This window comes from Amblyomma americanum, chromosome 2 (genome assembly GCF_052857255.1).
Source record: "Amblyomma americanum isolate KBUSLIRL-KWMA chromosome 2, ASM5285725v1, whole genome shotgun sequence".
NCBI classification, from domain to species: domain Eukaryota; kingdom Metazoa; phylum Arthropoda; class Arachnida; order Ixodida; family Ixodidae; genus Amblyomma; species Amblyomma americanum.
Window position 1 is genome coordinate 37,334,339 of NC_135498.1, and position 19,158 is coordinate 37,353,496.

The 19,158-nt window shown below is 50.7% G+C and overlaps 1 protein-coding gene across 5 annotated transcripts in view; it reads left to right on the forward strand.

Moving 5' to 3' along the window:
- Nucleotides 1-19,158, forward strand: part of LOC144121013 (uncharacterized) — a 297,590-nt gene that overhangs the window by 271,165 nt on the left and 7,267 nt on the right. For all 5 annotated transcript variants that reach the window (XM_077653908.1, XM_077653910.1, XM_077653909.1 and 2 more), the window contains 2 exons: nucleotides 9,446-12,939; nucleotides 14,215-14,528. In XM_077653908.1, the coding sequence (XP_077510034.1) occupies nucleotides 9,926-12,939; nucleotides 14,215-14,528 (3,328 nt within the window). In that variant the 5' untranslated portion in view covers nucleotides 9,446-9,925. The remainder of the gene's footprint in view (nucleotides 1-9,445; nucleotides 12,940-14,214; nucleotides 14,529-19,158) is intronic.

Below are 19,158 nucleotides of genomic sequence, written 5' to 3' on the forward strand. Positions count from 1 at the left end.
GGGAAACACATTAAGCGAGACATTCAGCAGACGGTTCGTGAGACATTCAGCAGACGTTTCGCTTCTGCACATAAAAAGACAGTGATTAAGAGGTGAGGCTAATTGGTTTGTTCATAGAAGAAGGAGAAATGGGCTTGGGCAGGGCATGTAATGCGAAGGGAAGATAACCGCTGGTCCTTAAGGCTAAATAATTGGTTTTTTTTGGGGAAAGGAAAATGGCGCAGTATCTGTCTCATATATCTTTGGACACATGAACCGCGCCGTAAGGGAAGGGATATAGGAGGGAGGGAAAGAAGAAAGGAAGAGAGAGGTGCCGTAGTGGAGGGCTCCGGAATAATTTCGACCACCTGGGGATCTTTAACGTGCACTGACATCGCACAGCACACGGGCGCCTTAGCGTTTTTCCTCCATAAAAACGCAGTCGCCGCGGTCGGGTTCGAACCCGGGAATTCCGGATCAGTAGTCGAGCGCTACTGATCCGGAGTTCCCGGGCTAACGGAGTGGATTCCAAGAGAAAGTAAGCGTATCAGGGGACGGCAGGAGGTTAAGTGGGCGGATGAGATTAAGAAGTTTGCAGACAAAGGGTGGATGACACTGGCAAAAGACAGGGTTAATTGGAGAGACATGCGAGAGGTCTTTGCCCTACAGTGGGTGTGGTAAGGCTGATGATGATGAAGAGGCGAGGCTGCTCTCATTGTGGGTAACACGTACATAAGGCGATCGACTATTGTCAAGCAGCAGCCTTGCCGCACACCCCTTTTATTCCTTCACGCGTTTTGGGAACAGCCTAAACAGACGCCTCATTTGAACGCTGCGCTTTCAGTATCTTTGCAACGCTGCGAATGCCATTCGCCCACGAAAGCGTAACGGACCTTTCCCCCCTCAACGCCAGAGGGGAAAAAAGCTTTTAAGATACAACCGCGTAAACTTCCTCTAGTTCTGAGATTATTATTATCACAATCATCAGCCCGACTACGCCTACTGCAGGGCAAACAGCCTCTCCCGTATCTTTCCAATTAACCCGCTCCTTTGCTAGCGCAAGCAGCACCATGAACGTGATAGCAACACGAGCGCTGTTTCACATTTGTCTGCAAAGTGTTTAAATGCGCACTTGCACGACCATGTGTGTGTGGAGGGAGGGGACTTCGCGGACCACTGGGGAAAGGTAAACTGCGAGAAATTTTTTTTAAGCAAAAGAGCTTCACTACGCTAGTTAGAGCAGTCTTCGGGTAGGCAGCACAACGACCTTCAGAGCAACCAAGGATAGCAGCGTATGACCATATGTGGTACAGTTTATGGTGCCGAACCCTTGACCCCTGACCTTGACCCATGACCCTTAGTTGACCTTAGGACATTCGGTGACCTTTGCGCTGACCTTCGACTTTTGACCTTTGACCTTAAGAACATCCTATGGGGTGATGTGAAGCCACGTGATGACATCCGATGGGGGTGTCGTAAGACCATGTGATACCACGTCATAGCCACGTGATCGTGTGGGTATATATAGAACGGCTGTGGTGAGAGTGTGGCGGAGCTGCCATGAGCGAGCCTGAGACGCTTAGCAAGCGTGCTTGCGTTTCGCGGAATTCCAGCGTTAGCCAAGTTAAGCCGCTGCCATTTTTTTTACTCCTTTACGTTTCGAGTGTACGCTTCATTAGGCACACTCTTTCGTTCCTCGAGGAAATTGGGAGTTCATTGCCAACATGCACTAAACGTTTCACGAACTTCACAAACAACGCGCTTCATCTCCCAGCGGCGCTTGCGCGCCAAAAAAAAAAGATAAAAACACGTAGTGCAAGGAAAATGTACCCAGCCAGTGCCGCTTCACGAGGTGATATCGCATGAATGATAAGTCGGAGCCTTATCAGTGCTAACAACAGCTGAAATAGGCATCTGCGAGAAGATATACTTCATAATGTGGTCGTCTGCGTTCCTGCATTTTTTATTTTCTCTTTTGAAGCGTGCAGCTTTTCGAGGGCGAACTCGAATTTGCGCGCTGACGAGATATGAAAGCCCGTTCTGCTGCCGGCTTTCAAATTACGGCTCCGCTCGAAAGTGTTCGATTTTCCAGCGGCTGCTGCCGGGCCGGCCACTCGCACTCTGCCGGCCGGTCCATCCCGGTTGTTTGGGTGTGAGTTGCTTTTTTATATTTTCTGTTTTCCAGCCTCACTTCTTCTGGCAGCGCTCAGGGTTTATATATCTGCATGTGGAGAGCTGGAAGAACTTCCTCCTCGTGATTTCCGCCATAAAGCTCTCTATTCATTTGCGCAGCCGGGAAAGCGCGGCGTATGCGTGCACGACCGTTCTTCAGGCGGCAATTCAAAAGCTAATTCCTTCTTTCAGCTGAGCCGGAAAAGAAAAAAAAAGCAATAAGGATCTCGAGTGCAGCGAGGTTTTTTATACTTTGTAACAGCCTTGCCGAAAGAAGAGGCAGTTCGATCTATGCGTGTTTTCACAAATCGTAATGTATTCTTTCTCTGATCGTACTTCAGCGCGAAGTGCCCAAATTACTAGTGCGTAATAATTTTTTGGTTCATGTTGCCTATATTCTGCGATCCAGCTATCCGTTTGGCTGGCTCAAAGAGTTCAGAAAATTACAATCAGCGCCAAAGTAAACGCAAACAGTATAACACGAAAAGATGAAATTTCAACTGGTAAAGATTGAATAGAGGCAGGCTATGTTAGAACCCCCACGTCGTGATATTCGCACCATCGGAGAAAAAATCAAGTGAACTAGTATTCGGTCTTCAACTAAAATCTCGTTTGGCTTTTGCCGTTTAATTTTTCTCGTTCGCCTTCCTATTGATGCTGACAGTACCTTCTTGCGAACTATACAATATTTTCTCTTTTCGTAAGCTAGGTTTTGACACTGCACCCCCCCCCCCACCCCCCCCCCCTGTGGCGTTCGGCTGCAAAGTTCAAGGTCGTGGGTTCGATCTCTGTTGGGCATTGCGGTAGAGGCGAAATGCTAAGATCCCGTGCGCTGGTGCTTCGCGTTGAGAGAACCTTAATGCGTCGATGTTAGTCCGGATCTTTCCTCTATTGAGCGCCTCGTGACCCGCGGTGTTGTCCATGACGTTGGTGCTGATGGCTTGAATTTTAATGGAGCCAATGCAGCTTGGTCAAACAGCACCATGGCTCAGTCGTTCGGTCTGCTCGAGGTGAGCTCGAAGACCCGCGTTCTCCCAAGCACTTCACACCTGAGAATCTCGAGTAATATGCAAGGGGAAAAATCCTATATCCACTGATAGACCGGTGAGTGCCTGGCGACCCTGGAGGTCAAACCGTCCACCTCCCCGCGCGTACTAGGCCGATAACCAGCTGTGCTTACCTTACGCTTAGAAGCCCATTAACCAAGTTCTGAAATCGAAATAGATTGATTTTTTTCTGACTGTCTGAGACGTTAGAACGTATTCTTTCTAAAACTCAGTCGATGCACACATGGTTATAACATTGAGTCTGTTTTGTTTCGAGTTCATCGCTCTGTCAAAAATAAACAAATTAATAGAGCCTTATTCTCTGGAAGACTGTCATCCGACAATGGTTCTGCATGTGCGAGCATTTTTTTCTCGATCGAAACGGCTGAATAAAGAAAAGAAACGCTTTCTTAGCTGCATGCGCGTGTCGCGTTAAATAGCATGTCACAAGGCTGCCTTTGTTCTTGAGACGACCTTCGCGCCCCCCTCCACCTTTTTCTGTATCGCCGGCTGCGTTTCCAGGAAGCCTGGCGCACTGCGCCTCGACATTGCGACGATACCCGAACACTGGCGTATGTGCCTGCGGTTGGGGGTGAGAGGGAAAGGAAAGCGGAGGAAGAAGGATAGGGTAGAGGGTACACGGAATGTTCCACCCGTACACTGCAAGGCTTGCAATGTAATAGCCCGCGCGCGCAGTGGTGTAGCCGATATATCCGGGCGAGATTCTGTTGCAGCGCGAGGGTCTAGGAAAAGAACCGGAATGAAATAACACGAGCTAAGTCACTCGAGAGATGGGGGGGGGGGGGGGGGGGAGGGGGGGGGGGAGGGGGGGGGGGGAGCTCTCTTACGAAAGCCACTACACACACCTGCGTTCGCAGTCACATCTGTCTCCGGCGTCTAGCTTGCGCGGATGCTTTTATCTGATTCGGAGCTGCGGCGACAGGTGATAGTGCTCGACGCCTGACTTTTTTTTTTTCCACGTGCGCAACAACGGCTTTTTCTGCGATCCGGAACTGACGTTTAAGGCGATCAGAATTGGGCTTTTTTTTTTACCGCTCTAAATTCTACCCAGCATCTCTCCAGGTTTGGGATGCACACCTGCGAAGAGCTGCGTAGCTGGAACCAAGCGAATTTTTCGTGTACGGCCCGATGACGTGAGTTTTCATTTACTACGTGTTTTTTTTTTTCCCTGTTTTGTGTGGTGCCCGTGGAAAACCTTAGACTACTTGCAGTGGGATGCTGTAGCCGGGGGTGCGAAGTACAGTCTCGGTCAAAAGTCTTTTAAGGCCAAAGGCTTCTCGCTTCGGCCGCATAACAGTGCCATTACGGCACTATTAAAGACCGAATGACCTTGAAATTCTAGCAGTAGTTTTCCTCCTGCGGTAGAGAAGCTTCCTGCTTGACTTGTGTTTTGAGTGATCCGCTGCACGGAGGATGCTAGGGACATTAATCTCGCTGCAGCTGAACGCTGTGGCCTTCAGACTTTTGACCAAGACTGGACTTCGTTGGTGCTTGTAGGATGAGGGACTAGTTCCCGCAAGTTACATCTCAATGAATAATGGCCCAAATGAAAGGCATTGTTGGAGCTGCGATTGCTAAATTAAGGTTTTTATTACGCAGGAAACGTCCTTTAAAGTTTATCTCTTACTGGCTGAGGTGCGCAGTCTGAAATTCCAGTTCGAAGACAGGTGCGTTGAGACTATTGCTGTATTGCAGGCTGCGCGCTAATGCTGTAGTTAATTGAAGTATGTATACATCAAGCGCTTTTAGCTCCTATTCTGGTTGACAAAAATCCCACGACCGCTAGACGTTGCAAGCGTGTATGACATATATTAGCGTGGGCAGAGAAAAAGGAAGAAAAATAATATTGCCCGGCCCAGGCGTGTATGGCAAGGAGAACGAGCTACTTGCATGCAAATTTGTGCTTTCAGCTTTCGTCGTGAGTGAAGTTAATGTGAAGAAGGCGAACTGTGGGACCGCCGCCTTTTGGCCATTCGGCATTTTTTTTTTAGTTGCGCTCTATGATTGCTCCGCTGAAAATCATCCCTTGAGCAGCACCTGAAACCCAGCGCTTCGCCGAATTCAGCGTCGTTCTGCATATTTTTGCTTCTTTTTTTATTTTTAAATTTCTGGTGGCCTCCGAGAAATTTAATGCGAGAAATTATGTCCATCATATAGAACCGAGAACAACAATGGGCCATTGATAGGGGCCTTTTCTCGTCAGCGTGGCATTATATTAGAAACTACATTGTAACCATCAATTCTCCGAATGTTCGCCCCGTCGAAAAAGCCGAGCGCTAACTCGCAAATTAACCTCTCAAATAGCGACGTCTGTTTGACCTGCACATGTAAATTAGCACAGAGCCTCGCGGTAAGCGAAGTCTGGCGGACTCGTTCTGTATATATGAGCCAGATTAATATGATTTAGATGAAAAGGATATTTGCGTTTGCATTGTATACGCCTGATTTCATGCTTTCACCCCGTCTTTCCGTTTGAATGAAAAACCGCTTTGTTTATTCCTTGTATCGACTACTGATCCGGAGACCCCGGGCTCGAACCCGACCGCGGCGGCTGCGTTTTTATGGAGGCAAAAAAAAAACGCTAAGGCGCCCGTGTGCTGTGCGATGTCAGTGCACGTTAAAGATCCCCAGGTGGTCGAAATTATTCCAGAGAGCGCCCTCCACTACGGCACATCTTTCTTCCTTTCTTCTTTCACTCCTTCCTTTATCCCTTCCCTTACGGCGCGGTTCAGGTGTCCAACGATAGATGAGACAGATACTGCGTCATTTCCTTTCCCCAAAAACCAATTATTATTATTATTTATACCTTGTACCGTCGGTCGGTTAGTCGCTCGTCTTGCGCGCAAGCTGGAAGCTGCGTATAACCGACCTTACTGAAATCGACTGTTGCTACGAAAAGCGCAGAGCTTGCGTACCCTTGTTCTTTTCTTCTTCATATTGGTTTCAGCTACACTCGGGAGCAGCTGTTGCTGCTTTTGTGCACAGCTCGTTAGAAGAAGTATGGGGAGCTCTAACAATGGCGCTCGTTTTTACTCACATCGCTTTCATGCGCTTCGCCTACTTGAGGCGTTTGAAAACCATAAAACCTTTGAGGGGCAGTTTCAATTAGCAGCTTCTCGTTTGCGGCTGTGCCCTCGAAGGCACGGAATTCCGCGGCGTGGTCCTGGCGGAGAAAAGTAGTGCTGCCCTCTGATGGTCGCTTTGCTCGTAACTGGTGCGCTGAAGAGAGTGAGTGAGTGAATACCTATTGCGTGAGCCGCGGAATGCGGGTGGGAAGACTTTTTTTTATCTTTGACGATATAGTGCAGCTGTGTGCTACATCGAGATCTACGATAAAAAAGAGCACCACATGGCAAGAGCAGGCCTAAAACGTGCTCTGTTAATGCGTACCTTTGTAGTACCTGCTGAAGAGACGGCGTCTCACCATGCATGCCTTCGGGGACTGTCGAGCACCGTGGAAGGATTTTTGGAGCGGCCTTAATAATGTGACGAGATAACAGCGATGACCGCGACTATCAAGACTCCCAAATGAAGGCAGGAGGTTGCACTCCCATACTTCCTTACATCTCTGCGGCAATCTCAGGAACATTTAAAATTTTGTCAAAGCAACAAAACACATACTCAGGTCATGAGGTGGACCGTTAATTCATTATAAATAGGCCTTTTCAATTTCAGGAAACGAAGGGCGACATTTTTCACTCAGCCTAAAGCGACAGCACGTACTACACGTAAAGCTCTATGGAATGCACTTTTTATCATCGTCGTCAACCTGACTACTCCAACTGCAGCACAAAGGCCTCTGCCATATCTTTCAATATTTTAATTTCATCGCCGTATTTTCACGAAGCGTAGAATAGACGCATGGAATCTATTCTGGATGTGCGAATTATTAAATCTCAAACAATTCGCCGTGAACTAAAAATGGATGTGAATTTCTTCGCCCAGGTCACGTTCCATGAATTTTTGACGTGGCGAGTGTGTTAGCGCAGATCCCGGCACATTTGGTTTGAAATGTTGGGAAGAGTGTGGGTTTAAGTACGATGTTGTTATTTTGGAATGAAGATTAGGGGGCGCAAGTCAGCAATGTTTGCGTACCTGCGTAAACGTGCTGGGTGTTTTTCGCACTCTAAGTTGAAGCCGCATCGCATTTTTTCCCCTAGTGAAAACAATCAATTAGAATTCAATTACAGTTCAGTGAAATGACAGTCGTGGTAAGCCTTGTGATACTCGGTTGCACTGATGTTGTCAACGGCTATGCTGCTGATATTTCTGACTTGCTTTTTGCGATACATTTTTTTTCTCGCGTACACTATTTCCACATCATTCTGTTGGTGCAGTGAGAAATGTTTGCCGCTGCGTGTCCAGTAGAATAGCAAGGAAAACAAAAAAACAGCTGCCCGGTGATCTCCCGCACATCTTTGCATTTTGAGTGAAATTTTTGAACGGCACTGATTTTGCCTCGTGCCATGCACGCATTACCTGGTAGGCTTCTGTGCACACGAAGTCTATAGTGTATTAATAAAATTAATGGGCGTGGCTGCGACATGCTTGAAAACAAGCCTGTCCCCGATGTTAGCGTTCATATGCGGAGTGTAAAATTGTAGTGTGTTCAGTTCGAAGCCCGCTTTATGTCGGATTCGCTCCTAGTGTGTACTCAGGCCAGACTACTACCGTGAGTTCATGCCCTATGGGGTATGCCTTGACGTAGTAGACGCTATGATATAGGCGCAAAACGCAGTACAACATGAAATAAGCGTGGAAGGTAGGGGTTTGTGAATGTGCTTGTGATACTGTTTTGAATTGACGGGCTGAGACAGGCACGTAGTCAGGATTTTTGTTCTCAGGGGCCAAGGGCAATTTCTTGTGTCCGTCGGATGCTGGGCAGTGCAAGAGCTCCCCCTCCCTCACCTCCCCCTTTGATTTACTGCTCGGGCCGAAAAGGAGGCATTTTTGCATTTGTTAGTAGAGAGTTGTTAAGGTTTTCCAAGAGATACCAGGCCACGTTTGTTGAGAGAGTAAGGAAGCCGCGAACATCACTGTGTTTTTTGACACAACAGCCTTTATAGTTGTACAGCGAACACCCAAGAATTCTAACTTTTATGGTGCAAACGTCGGATAACTCCGTCCGTGACACTGTCTACGCAGTTATCGCTCCAGCCACCGCGGTGGCTGAGTGCATGGTTATGGCGCTCGGCGGCTTACCCGAAAGACGCGGGTTCGATCCCGGCCGCGGCGGTTGAATTTCGATGGGTGCGAAATTCTAGAGGCCCGTGTACTGTGCGATGTCAGTGCACGTTAAAGAACCCCAGGTGGTCGAGATTTCCGGACCCCTTGACTACGGCGTACCTCATTGCCTGAGTCACTTTGGGACGTTAAATCGCCATAAACCAAACGATAAACCAAGCAGTTATCGGTCCTTGCGTCTCAGATGCGGGAGTAAGACCGCACATCCGGCCTTGGAGATCATGATTTGAGTAAAGTTAGGCAAACGAGTCGCGTCACTCGCCTTTGAAGGTCTGTGTATGACCTTGCCCTGTTGCGATAGTGTATGGGATAACGGTGGGAAGGCGATGTAGTCGATAAGACTACATGGTATGACATAGGAAACAGCCTTCCCTGTCGTTCGTGATTGTGATAGTGGCCTTGGCTAAAGAAAGATGCGCGCGTGGTACGGCGACTTATGCTCGCACGCCAAAGAGAGATAAAAGCGCGTCCGGATATTTGAGAACAAAATTAGTGTTATGATTGTTCGTTCCAGACTTCACGCAGTGAAATGTTGCACTATACTCTTTGGCTGCATGTTTCAGATAGCGAAATCGCAGTGTTAAGAACTGGTTTTTATATCGCGGATCAAGGGCGGATTTCTAGGGATGGGGTCTCGTGCTTAAGTGATAAAATTTGTAGGCGAAGCAATGCTGAACCACTTTTTTTTGGCAGGGGGGTGATAGTCTTCAAATTACATGGTTAAAACGGGACCGCACCCCCTAAGAACCATCCCTCCAAAAGTGACGCAGAACTCCCCCCCCCCCCCCCCCCCCGCCCCTCTGTTGGAGATAGCTTCTCCACATGACACACTTGGGGGCATTTAATGCTTGTCCAGCTTTATCATCGTTCAGACGTCGTTCAGTGAATATGAGAGTCTGTGAGTAGAGCGAATGGATTACTTAAGCGTCAGAGACCCTGATACTGTTTCAATGCTCATTACTATTTTCTGTTCCTGCTTACAGAAGCACCGACGATCCAGGCCACTGTTGTGGTCATCTTCGACGTTCCTGCGTGCGACACACATGACTTTCTTTCTGCACCGGAACAGTGACACTGACCCAGTTACCTGGTGCTGACCTCACCCAGTCGTTGGCCCAAGCAGGAATAGGTTTCGTCGAAGACTCGAAAGTGGTACCGTGCCCCAACTTGCAGGAACTCTTCGCACATTACCGCCAAGTGCGCTCTCCCACTTCAGGTGCACCTTATCTGCCTTGTTCGAGAAAAACAGTGCCTGAACTGTGCTGGAGGCTGCCAGGGAGCTCCCCGTGTTGTTAGCCAAGGAAGTAGGTTCCGACTCTCCGCGCCCTGCATCACCGAAGGTTTCCAAGCTGCACAAGGTCGGCCCAGCCAACGGCCTCTCTCGCGGCTCGGTGGAGGCTAAGTTGGCGTTCAGCACGAAGAGACCAGGAAAATGCAATGTGGCCCACGGGACTCAGGCCGCGATGGCCCGTGGTGGCGCCAAAAGGAGGCCCTCGACCGAAACAAAGACAGGCAAGGGTAGCGCCGTCGTGCATTCGTCGAAGGGCGACGTTTCCAGAGTGGCCGTGAAACTTGAACCCAAGAGCGACGACGAGACGGACAAGAGCGAGGAGTTGTCGGACATAATCAACTTCCTCATCGAGACCGATCCCAGGAGAAACCGCGAGGTATACGGAGCTCTCGACGCATCTTCCGACGACGCAGAGCGCTCCTCCTCTCCGCCGGGGCGTTGTGAGCAGCTGGACAGGCGTCCGCCGCCCACGCCGGGCTTCAAGAAAACCCCCAAGGAAGCCAAAGCTCCGACGCGTTCCGAAGGTGCGTTGGCAGCTTCGACGCTCCGTATCGTTCTACCGACCCCCGACATCTACGGCTTCAACTACCAGCCCGACTTCGCATCCTGCACTGTGCCGAGAGCTACTAGTCAAACTACTACGCGCTCTGATGCCAAGCGCGGCTGCACTGAGACCTCACAGCTGGACGGGACATTGCAGGACGTTGAGATGAGCGAGCCGTGCGACTCCGCCGAAGGCAGCATGCCGGCAAATGGGAGCGACCAGTCTTTTGAGGTCATTGATAAGTGTCAAGTGCCAAGCGCTGAGGAGAAAATGCACCAAAAAGCACCCGCATCGCCCGTAAACAACGCCGTCGCCGAAAAGAGCCCTATCGCAAACAAAGGGTGCGCCCTGCCTGACAGCTTAATAATAAAGCCGGACGATATCTCCCAAGACGCGGGCGATAGCCTCGCCGACGCTGTTGCTCATGGACCAGTGGTGAGTGCGAATTGTGATGACGGGCGCGCTGATAGTGGCGCTGCCCCTGTCTCGCCCGCTTATCCGGACACAAGGCCGCGTCGTGCGGAGGAAGATAGCCGCGTCGACGACAACGGCAGTCGTAACGACGGCGACCAGAGCGGCGCTGAAGAGCGTCAACTGCGCACACCGGCCCAACCAGAGCGCTCGCCATCTCCACGAGCTTCCGACGTTGATGCGAACGGACGGCGGCAGACCGAGCTCCAAGGAGGCCCTGACGTCGCGGATAAGCCGCCTGCGTCGCCTATTCAAGAGACCGGTGGTGACGTGACGTTAGCGGAGTGCGCTAACGCGTTGTTGTCCGAGGATCGGAAGGGTAGGAGCAGTTGTGAGAGAGACGCCGAGTCTGACAGCACTGAAGCGCTGCAGTGGTCTCCGGGTGTTGCGTCCCGTTCGAACAGCGCTGAGTACACGGAGGAGGGAGTTCCCGCCACAGATGCACCCGGCAATGACGCGTCGGAGAGCGTGGGTACTTCACCGCCCGCAGCAGCACCAAGGGATCCACCAGTCGTCCAAGTCAAGCGGGAACGGCAGTGCTCTCCGCTCTTGAACGGCGCCGACATTCCCGAATGCAACGACCGAACCGCTGACTGCGCCGAGTCTGCGAGCAACCGTGACGCACCCTCGTCCGACCGTGGCCTCGACAATCTCTTCAGCGTGTTTACCACTGTTCAAGAGGGCACAATCGTCAGCGTGGACTGTAAAAAGTTTCGCAAGAGGGGCCGCCCTCTGGGGCCTAAGAAAAAGCACGCGCTGAGAAGGGCGCAGATGGCCGCCATGGAGGTGGCCAATAGGAAGGACGACGTCGAATTCACGGTCAGGCAAGTGCTACACGACGTGGTTGAGCGGGTTGTGAGGACCGGTTCTGAAACGCCGTCCAAGCTTTCGGAGGCCAACATCAAAGACGTCATCAGCAGCTTTTGTGAATCCAATGGCTTTAGACGCCAAGATTTTGCCGGTGATGACGACGGGCTTGTTTTCGGCAAAGTGTTGCCCGATGACAGCCATGTCGCCGTTAGGGCCGCAAAAAGACGGCGGCGCGGGAGTTCTGATCAGGGTTCATCTTCGGAGCATGGCTCGATAACGACGAGGACCAGGCAAGGAGGTAACGGCGGCACACGCAAGCGCTACAAGAAGCGCGAAACGTCGCCCACTAAACGCATGCTTACCAGGAGTCAGTGGAGGCGCTCCTGTTACCAGAAGGAACAGGAGAAGAAACGCGCCGCCTCCACCGCTCATCAGGACAACGGGCTTCTCGTGGAGCGGGATGCCGAAGACTCAATTCCCGACGCCAAGCGTCGGTGCCGGTCTGTGGACCTGACCTCGGACATGGACAGTTCCAACACGGAGTCTTCTGCGGACGCCATGAGTTTAGCTTGCGGTGGCTCCCAGGACATGGACCTCGCAGCGAGCAGCGAGGACGCGGCCTGCAACGCTACAGGCGAGTCGCGTTCTGCCGGTGGTGCTGCTGGTGCTAGTGATGGTGACAAAGAGCGAGTGCTAGTCGCGGAGAATTCCTCCGCATCGTTGAATTCCAGTATTTATTTATCCTGCGAACCGCCCAAGCTGGGCTACATGGAAGCGAGCGTAACGACCGCGCCCCGTGAACTCAGTTCCCTCGCGACGGCGCGAAACGGTGATCGTGACGACGCGGCGACGCACGACGTCCGTGCGGTGGCGGACGCTGGCAACAGTTACTGCGGTGAGACGCAGGGACGGCGAAAGCTGCCGCCACCGGAGTACGCGCGTGTCGACGCAAGTGCTGTTGTGGGTGACGATGTGAATGACGATGACGACGACGATGACGGCGAGTCGCAATTGGTGATCTGTGATACTGACGACTCCTGCCACGGCGCGCCGCCGCCCGCCGTCCCTGAGGGTCGTGCCTGGCTTGACGACTCTTCGGCGGACAAGGAGCGCGCCGCCGTGGTGAGGTGTGAATTGGACTCTTCCGTTCTGCACGCGTCGCAGCGGTCCTCTCGCCAGTCCGCGGCGAGCCCGGCTCGGAGTGTAGTGTGTGAATCGGAAAAGGCGGCCGCCGACACGGGTGTCGTTTGTCGCGGCGACGACGCCAGGACACTGGAGGCGACCGGCGTCGCCGCCGCTGCCGGCGCCGCAGCCGATGCAGCTTCTCAGGCTCATCTCAGATCGCCGCCGGTGGCGCACAGGTGAGTCTGTTTTCGCGCTTTGATCTCCGCGGCAAAAAAAAAAAAAAACGTACGGTTAAATCCGAGTACCGGTGGGAATCAATGCGGCAAGCCTGAAAATAAAGACCGCTTGGATTCGCTCTGCGTGAGAACCGAGTGTGTTAGCGGTGGATTCAGGGAAGGCAGTTGCTATGCCGTCGACATTGGCTGAACTGTATAGTGTGACGGTCGAGTGATCTGTGACGTAAGTGCGTCCTAGGGACGACGCTTGATTCGTCATGTAATATGCTCGTGCTGTGAGCGCTGTTCAGTAACACTCTTAGCGGTTTCCTTATGTGCGTAGCGATATTTTGTTCACTTTAAAACCGTCCGCTTTACATTTAATTTAGCTCAGCGATTCGGATTTCTGTGTTTGTTCACTGCTGAAAGAAATTGGGAATAGCAATTGCGAACTGTTTTTCTCCATTACAGGCATGGAATGTTAGATTATGCGAATAAACATTGAAGATCGTTCTCAGATTTTTGCAAGTGAAAACGGCGTAACGCTGTAACAGGATCGTGCATGGAAGCCACTAGTCTTGACGAGATGGCACGATTTTAACTGGAATCAATTATTATTTCAAGCTATCGCTGGATTATTCTGCAATTTTCAGCGTCGCTCAAAATTTAAAACAATTAGAGCCTTTCTTATAGGTAACGGTGTCGCTGTCAGGGTCGTAGTATATCGTAGCTGTATACTCTAGAGCAAACCTGCTGTCGGAGGAGAAATGTGCATGCGGCCTCCACCATTCAGGTTGACCGGGGAAGGCACAGCCCCAATTGTGTGCCATGTTTGGTCGAGGTGGCCTCTTGGGTATAGGGGCACTCACAGGTAGTGCTTTGCGGCACCGCTGTTCGCTGTTTATTCGCAGCTGTTTTATTCGTGGGATGTGAAATAGGGTCAGGTAGTTCCGTTCATGTAGCAGCAATATCGGCCAATGTGCTGCTTTGGAGTTGCCAAGTTTTCATGGCCAGCTGCCCTGTTCTATTCTCAAGTAAGAGACCCACTAGAAATGCGATCGTCAGCCTGTGGCACCTTTGCGAATGCGTTCAACTTCAAACAAGCCCTATTCTCGAGTGCTGCATCGCTGTTTTTTTTTTCTTTTGGTCCCTATAGGGGCAGCTAGCTGTTCAAGTTGCAGATTCCTTTTTTGATGCGTGCGACAACCAGTTCGCATTCTTCACAATATCGTCGCGGTACCGTATAGTGTGCTAGTTCATCCGAAGGCGGCTCACTGTTGTCGCCCGTTTACGCAGCGTCCGCGGGTCACCGGCCGCGCCGAGCGCTGGCGACGGCGCCACGTCCGCCGCTGGCGAAGCTGCCCCGCCGAGCACGGCTCCCAGGCCTCCTTCGGGGAGTCTTCGGAGGACGTCGCCCGCTCTGCCGTCCCGAGCACACCATGGAGCAGGCCTGCTGCACCCGTGGCCGACGTCGCTGCCTACGTCACCTGCGGCGGCCCCGTCGCCCGAAGTCATCGTGGTCGAGGAGGAGCCCAGCGACTTGTCCCTCTCAAGTCGAGCAGCCTTCAACCAATCACTGGGCTTGGAACCGCTAGACCTGTCCTTAAAAGGTGAGCAAGAGCTGCGTATTGAAGCTTACGAGCTTAGAGGAGTATGGGCACTAAAATCGGTTGTGTGCTCTTGCGTCCAATGGTTTGCAATACATTAGTTCACATCAATCGCTACGCGGAATCCGCAGATGCCTTATGGTGCAGTTGAACCTCGTTATCGCGAAACGGTTTATAACGCAATGATGGATGTAACGAAGAAATGACCATTCTCCTTGGAAGCTCGGACAACACGGGCTATAGCGAAGCTACGGCTACAACGAAGTAATCGCAGGGCCCCTTCAGATTTGTTATAACGAGGTTCGACTGCAAATAGCTTATAACTTAATTTCCGTCTCTCGTGTTATTTCGGTTTCCTATTCAACAGCCGAACGGCAGCTTTGATGTCAGGGTTGAGTTCAACCCTCTCGAGGCGCACATATAAACAGCGGTAATATAGATGCTTCTTCATTCGTTGTCCTTCCGGATCAAAGGGCAGGCCGGTTTAAACTGTTGCAAAGCAGCATGAGAGGGGAATTCCAGTTACGAATTATTTATCAAGTGGAGGCGAATAGCACGTGATGACCAATGTAAACCGATGTCCATACGAATCCAGAAAATACGCAAATCAAAAATCTTGCGGACATATTCCATATCGCACGAGGGATTGCGCTTTTTGGCTCGGCTTTAAATTTGCCCAAAAAAGATTCTCTAGGTCTTCTCATTGGTTTGCAGAGCACGCGTGGTCAACTTTTTTATAAAAAGCAGTGTAAATGTGCAAGTTGAATGTGTAAGCCTAGTGAAAACCACGCGCAGTTACAGTAGCGAAGCGCATTCTGCAATTCAGGAGAGCAAGCTGCCGGGTTAGCTGGTAGTGCATGTTGTAAACTAGGAAGCGCAAAATACCGGACGACGGACAGAGTAAGGGACACAAAAAACAGGTAATAATTGGTTTTTTTAGGGGGAAAGGAAATGGCGCAGTATCTGTCTCATATATCGTTGGACACCTGAACTGCGCCGTAAGGGAAGGGATGAGGAGGGAGTGAAAGAAGAAAGAGAAATAGGTGCCGTAGTGGAGGGCTCCGGCATAATTTCGACCACCTGGGGATCTTTAACGTGCACCGACATCGCACAGCACACGGGCGCCTTAGCGTTTTGCCTCCATAAAAACGCAGCCGCCGCGGTCGGGTTCGAACCCGGGATTACTCTGTCCGTCGTCCGGTATTTTGCGCTTCCTAGTTTACAACAAGCATTCTGCAAGGTGGCCTGTAGTAACTGGCTGGAAATGCACAAGGACTTGCTTTGCATGAAATTGAATGGCATATTTGGAATCAGCACGCAAGCATACATGTTCCCGGAAGATTTCATAAATATGACCTAATTAATAAATTTTTTTCCAAGACCCTCTTCTCCCCCTCAAGCGAAGCACAGCGATGTTCGCTTCTCCTCTCATATGTGCGGGGGCTGTAGTTCCTTGTACTAAACTCGTCGTTAAACGAAGGTACTGTCTTCCATTTATATTTTTAAGCTGTGTTAAATCTGAGCGAAATAAGGTGTCTTGGAAGTGTGGAGGTGCAGAGGAGCGTTTTTTTCTTCTTCCTTCTCGTGTGTATATTGAAGGCTGGAGCCAAGACAAAAAAAACCGGGTAAGGTTGATTAAATTACTCCTGAGAGAAGACTTTCAAATCTCGTTCTTCATATGAAGGCGACGTGTTGGCAAGAACGAACGAACGAACGAACGAAGGAAGGCAGGAACGAAAGCAGGAAAGAGGAGTGCGGCAAAAAATGGTCTGCTCGTTGGACCGACCAACGACTTCTAATTTCAATTATTTTGCCGAGTGATTCGTAACAGTATCTGTTGTACGGCTCCTGTTGATGCCACAATTATGGAAATGGGATTCGAGGACTAGGTGTCACTAAAACATAATATACTTATTGTTCCATTAGTGATATTCGCAACCGGAGTCAGTCGTCTTAGCGTAGTGATGCTGTCAAGGCTTAGGGAGCGAAAGTTTCTTCCCATGGTCATTTGGCATGGGATACAAGATAAGAAGGCCCTACTTAAGACCATTCTCCAGGGCGCGTTAAGAGCAAGCAGTTACTGTAGCGTCCGGCAGGCAGCAGATCGCGTTTCCTTGTCATTGCAAAGGTAATCAGTTTCATGTCCAAACAAACGCTGGCTGAAGCGCTTAATCTGAGCGGTTAAAGTATTGCATACAAAACTACAAACTGCAAACTTTCCAAAGCATAGGCGTTTAGGAAATGGACAGTGCATCGAAATGGCAAGATTCTTTCAGCATGGCCATTAAATACAACGATGAGGCTTTGATGTATAGGTCGCCACCATTCTGACGCTATGAAGCCGGTGAAGCTGTCTCTGCTGTGCTCAGTTTCTGTTGTACTGTGCTGCACTGCACTGCACTGTACTGTACTGTACTGTACTGTACTGTACTGTACTGTACTGTACTGTACTGTACTGTACTGTACTGTACTGTACTGCACTGCGTAGATCGTAGTCCTGCCCGCGTTCCGATTCCCGCTCCGATGAAACCGGAGGTTCTTGCCGTGCCTGTGTTTCGGATGGGGAGAGCAAAAATAAAAAAAAATGAAAATTAAAACTAGCGGACCACGCGCTGTTTCAGAAAAACAGCGCTAGCGAAAAATACGGCCGTGTCATTAACTGTGTGGCGGCAGCAAGATTGATTTACTACGAAGAATTCGGGAAACGCCGCACACACTGGCACCGCTATATATCTATGTGCAGTTTATTTTTATTGTTAGCCGTTCTTCATTATTTTTTTCGCGTGTCCGGGGAGGGGGGGGGGGGGTGCTTTCTGAAAATCCTTGTGACACTTCTGATATTAGGCTGCAGCTGTTTGTGGGGCCAGAAGTGACGCGAGACGAGGTGTTCGGGATGGCCCGGTTACAACGGCACCTGGTTTTTCCCCTGCCAGTTTTACGACGCGCGCTGTTCTGCGAGAACAATTTGTTCGCCGATTGGAGCGTTGCGTCATCGTCTCAAATTAAGTGCGCATGCGTCAGTTCTCGACGCGCTTAAATGTCTGACCCGCCGTCTCCCGATGCGGACCCGGCTTTCCACTCTCGATTCGATTTGGCAGCGGAAAAATTGGTGACGGAATCTGGGAATGCAAAATGTGACCTTGTTTGGGAGTCCGGCTGCCGATAGCCGAGGCGTGGCATCGTTTTGTCAGTAAATAATGGCAAAAATAATTTAAATGTAAAGAAACTGTAGTAAGGTCTTCGGCGTATTATGGCCGGCAGGCTTTGTACGCAGTGCTGCGACAATATGTATTGCAGTTCTGCGAAGAACGATGCCTTCTTGCCACAGTAAAGCTGGAGAGATTTGCACCGGACTCTGCAATGCATGCTTTGTGAAAATTGATGGAGGTAAAAAACAGCCCGACTTCAGCATATCGCCGATCTCTCGAGACACTGCCTCTGAAATTTTGCGGTGTCGTTTTCGGTTGATATGTACGCAACGTATAGCTTTAAAACGGTGCGGTTAGGGCACCATCCTGCTCCTCTAATAGTATTAGTAGGAATCTATTAGTATTATGAAAGACTGTCCGTGCCGGTAATAATCTTTCGTGTGTGCTAAGCAGGGGTAATCAATGTTCAGCCTGCCTATATACGTTGTGTTTTCGTTTAACCCAAAAACCGGTTGAGTTGTAAAAAAAAAAGGCGAAAAAAAAGATGCCGTGAAGAATTCCCGCCCAGATATTGCGATATTTTTTTTTTTGCACCAAAACACGTGCCTCAACAGCAGGAACTGCGGCTTTAGAACAGTGGTGGTTTCGCGGACGGCGTTGTCCGAAATAAACTCAGAACAAAGTGCTCGTGACATGCGATAAAAAGCACGTCATTGCGTTGTAAGCATAGGTGGCGTAAGTGGGTGAGAGGGAGCGAGATAGAGACAGAGCCAGCGTAAAAAAAAAAACATTCTTAGCCGCATGTGAAGCCGTCGCGAGCACCCCCTACTATGCGGAACCTGCGCTGCCAAGGTGGCACTGCATTTGTTCCATTCGGTGACTCAAAACTGATTTCGTCAACCGCTTGGGCCGCTGCAAACGCGAGAACACATTCTGCGCGATTAGATACCCGCGTTTGGCTGACAGCATTCATTGCCTAGCTTCTCTCGGCGTAGCCCAGATAGCTGACGCACGGCACGTGCGCCTTCGACAGAGCGCGGAGGCTCACGCCAATAAGCGCCTGAAGGTGGCGCGGAAAAGTACTAAGAGTACTACCCAAAACTGCTTGCTCTTCTCGCTAGGCAGTGTGTTATGGCGCTGCAATCGGCACCGCAAACTTCAGCGCAAGTTCCCCATACCGGCGGTGCGTGCAGCCGCGTATCGTTGAACTCGTGGCGCCGACGGAGACGGGCACAAAGTGAGCGGCGGTAAATGTGGTTAATTACGGCGTACGTGCCGGCGTAGCCCGCGGGGTTATCGCCGCGCTCCCAAACCCTCCCCGTCTCCTTTCGGTCGATGTTTCGCTCGTCTCCCGTGTGCTCCCGATACGCAGCAGCTCTTCAAACGATGCCAGCTTTGGCGTGAGATGTATACGCAGCCGTGGCGTAAGTGCGCCGAGAACGAATACGCCTCTCCCCCTCCCCTCCCCCTCCGCTCCGTATCGC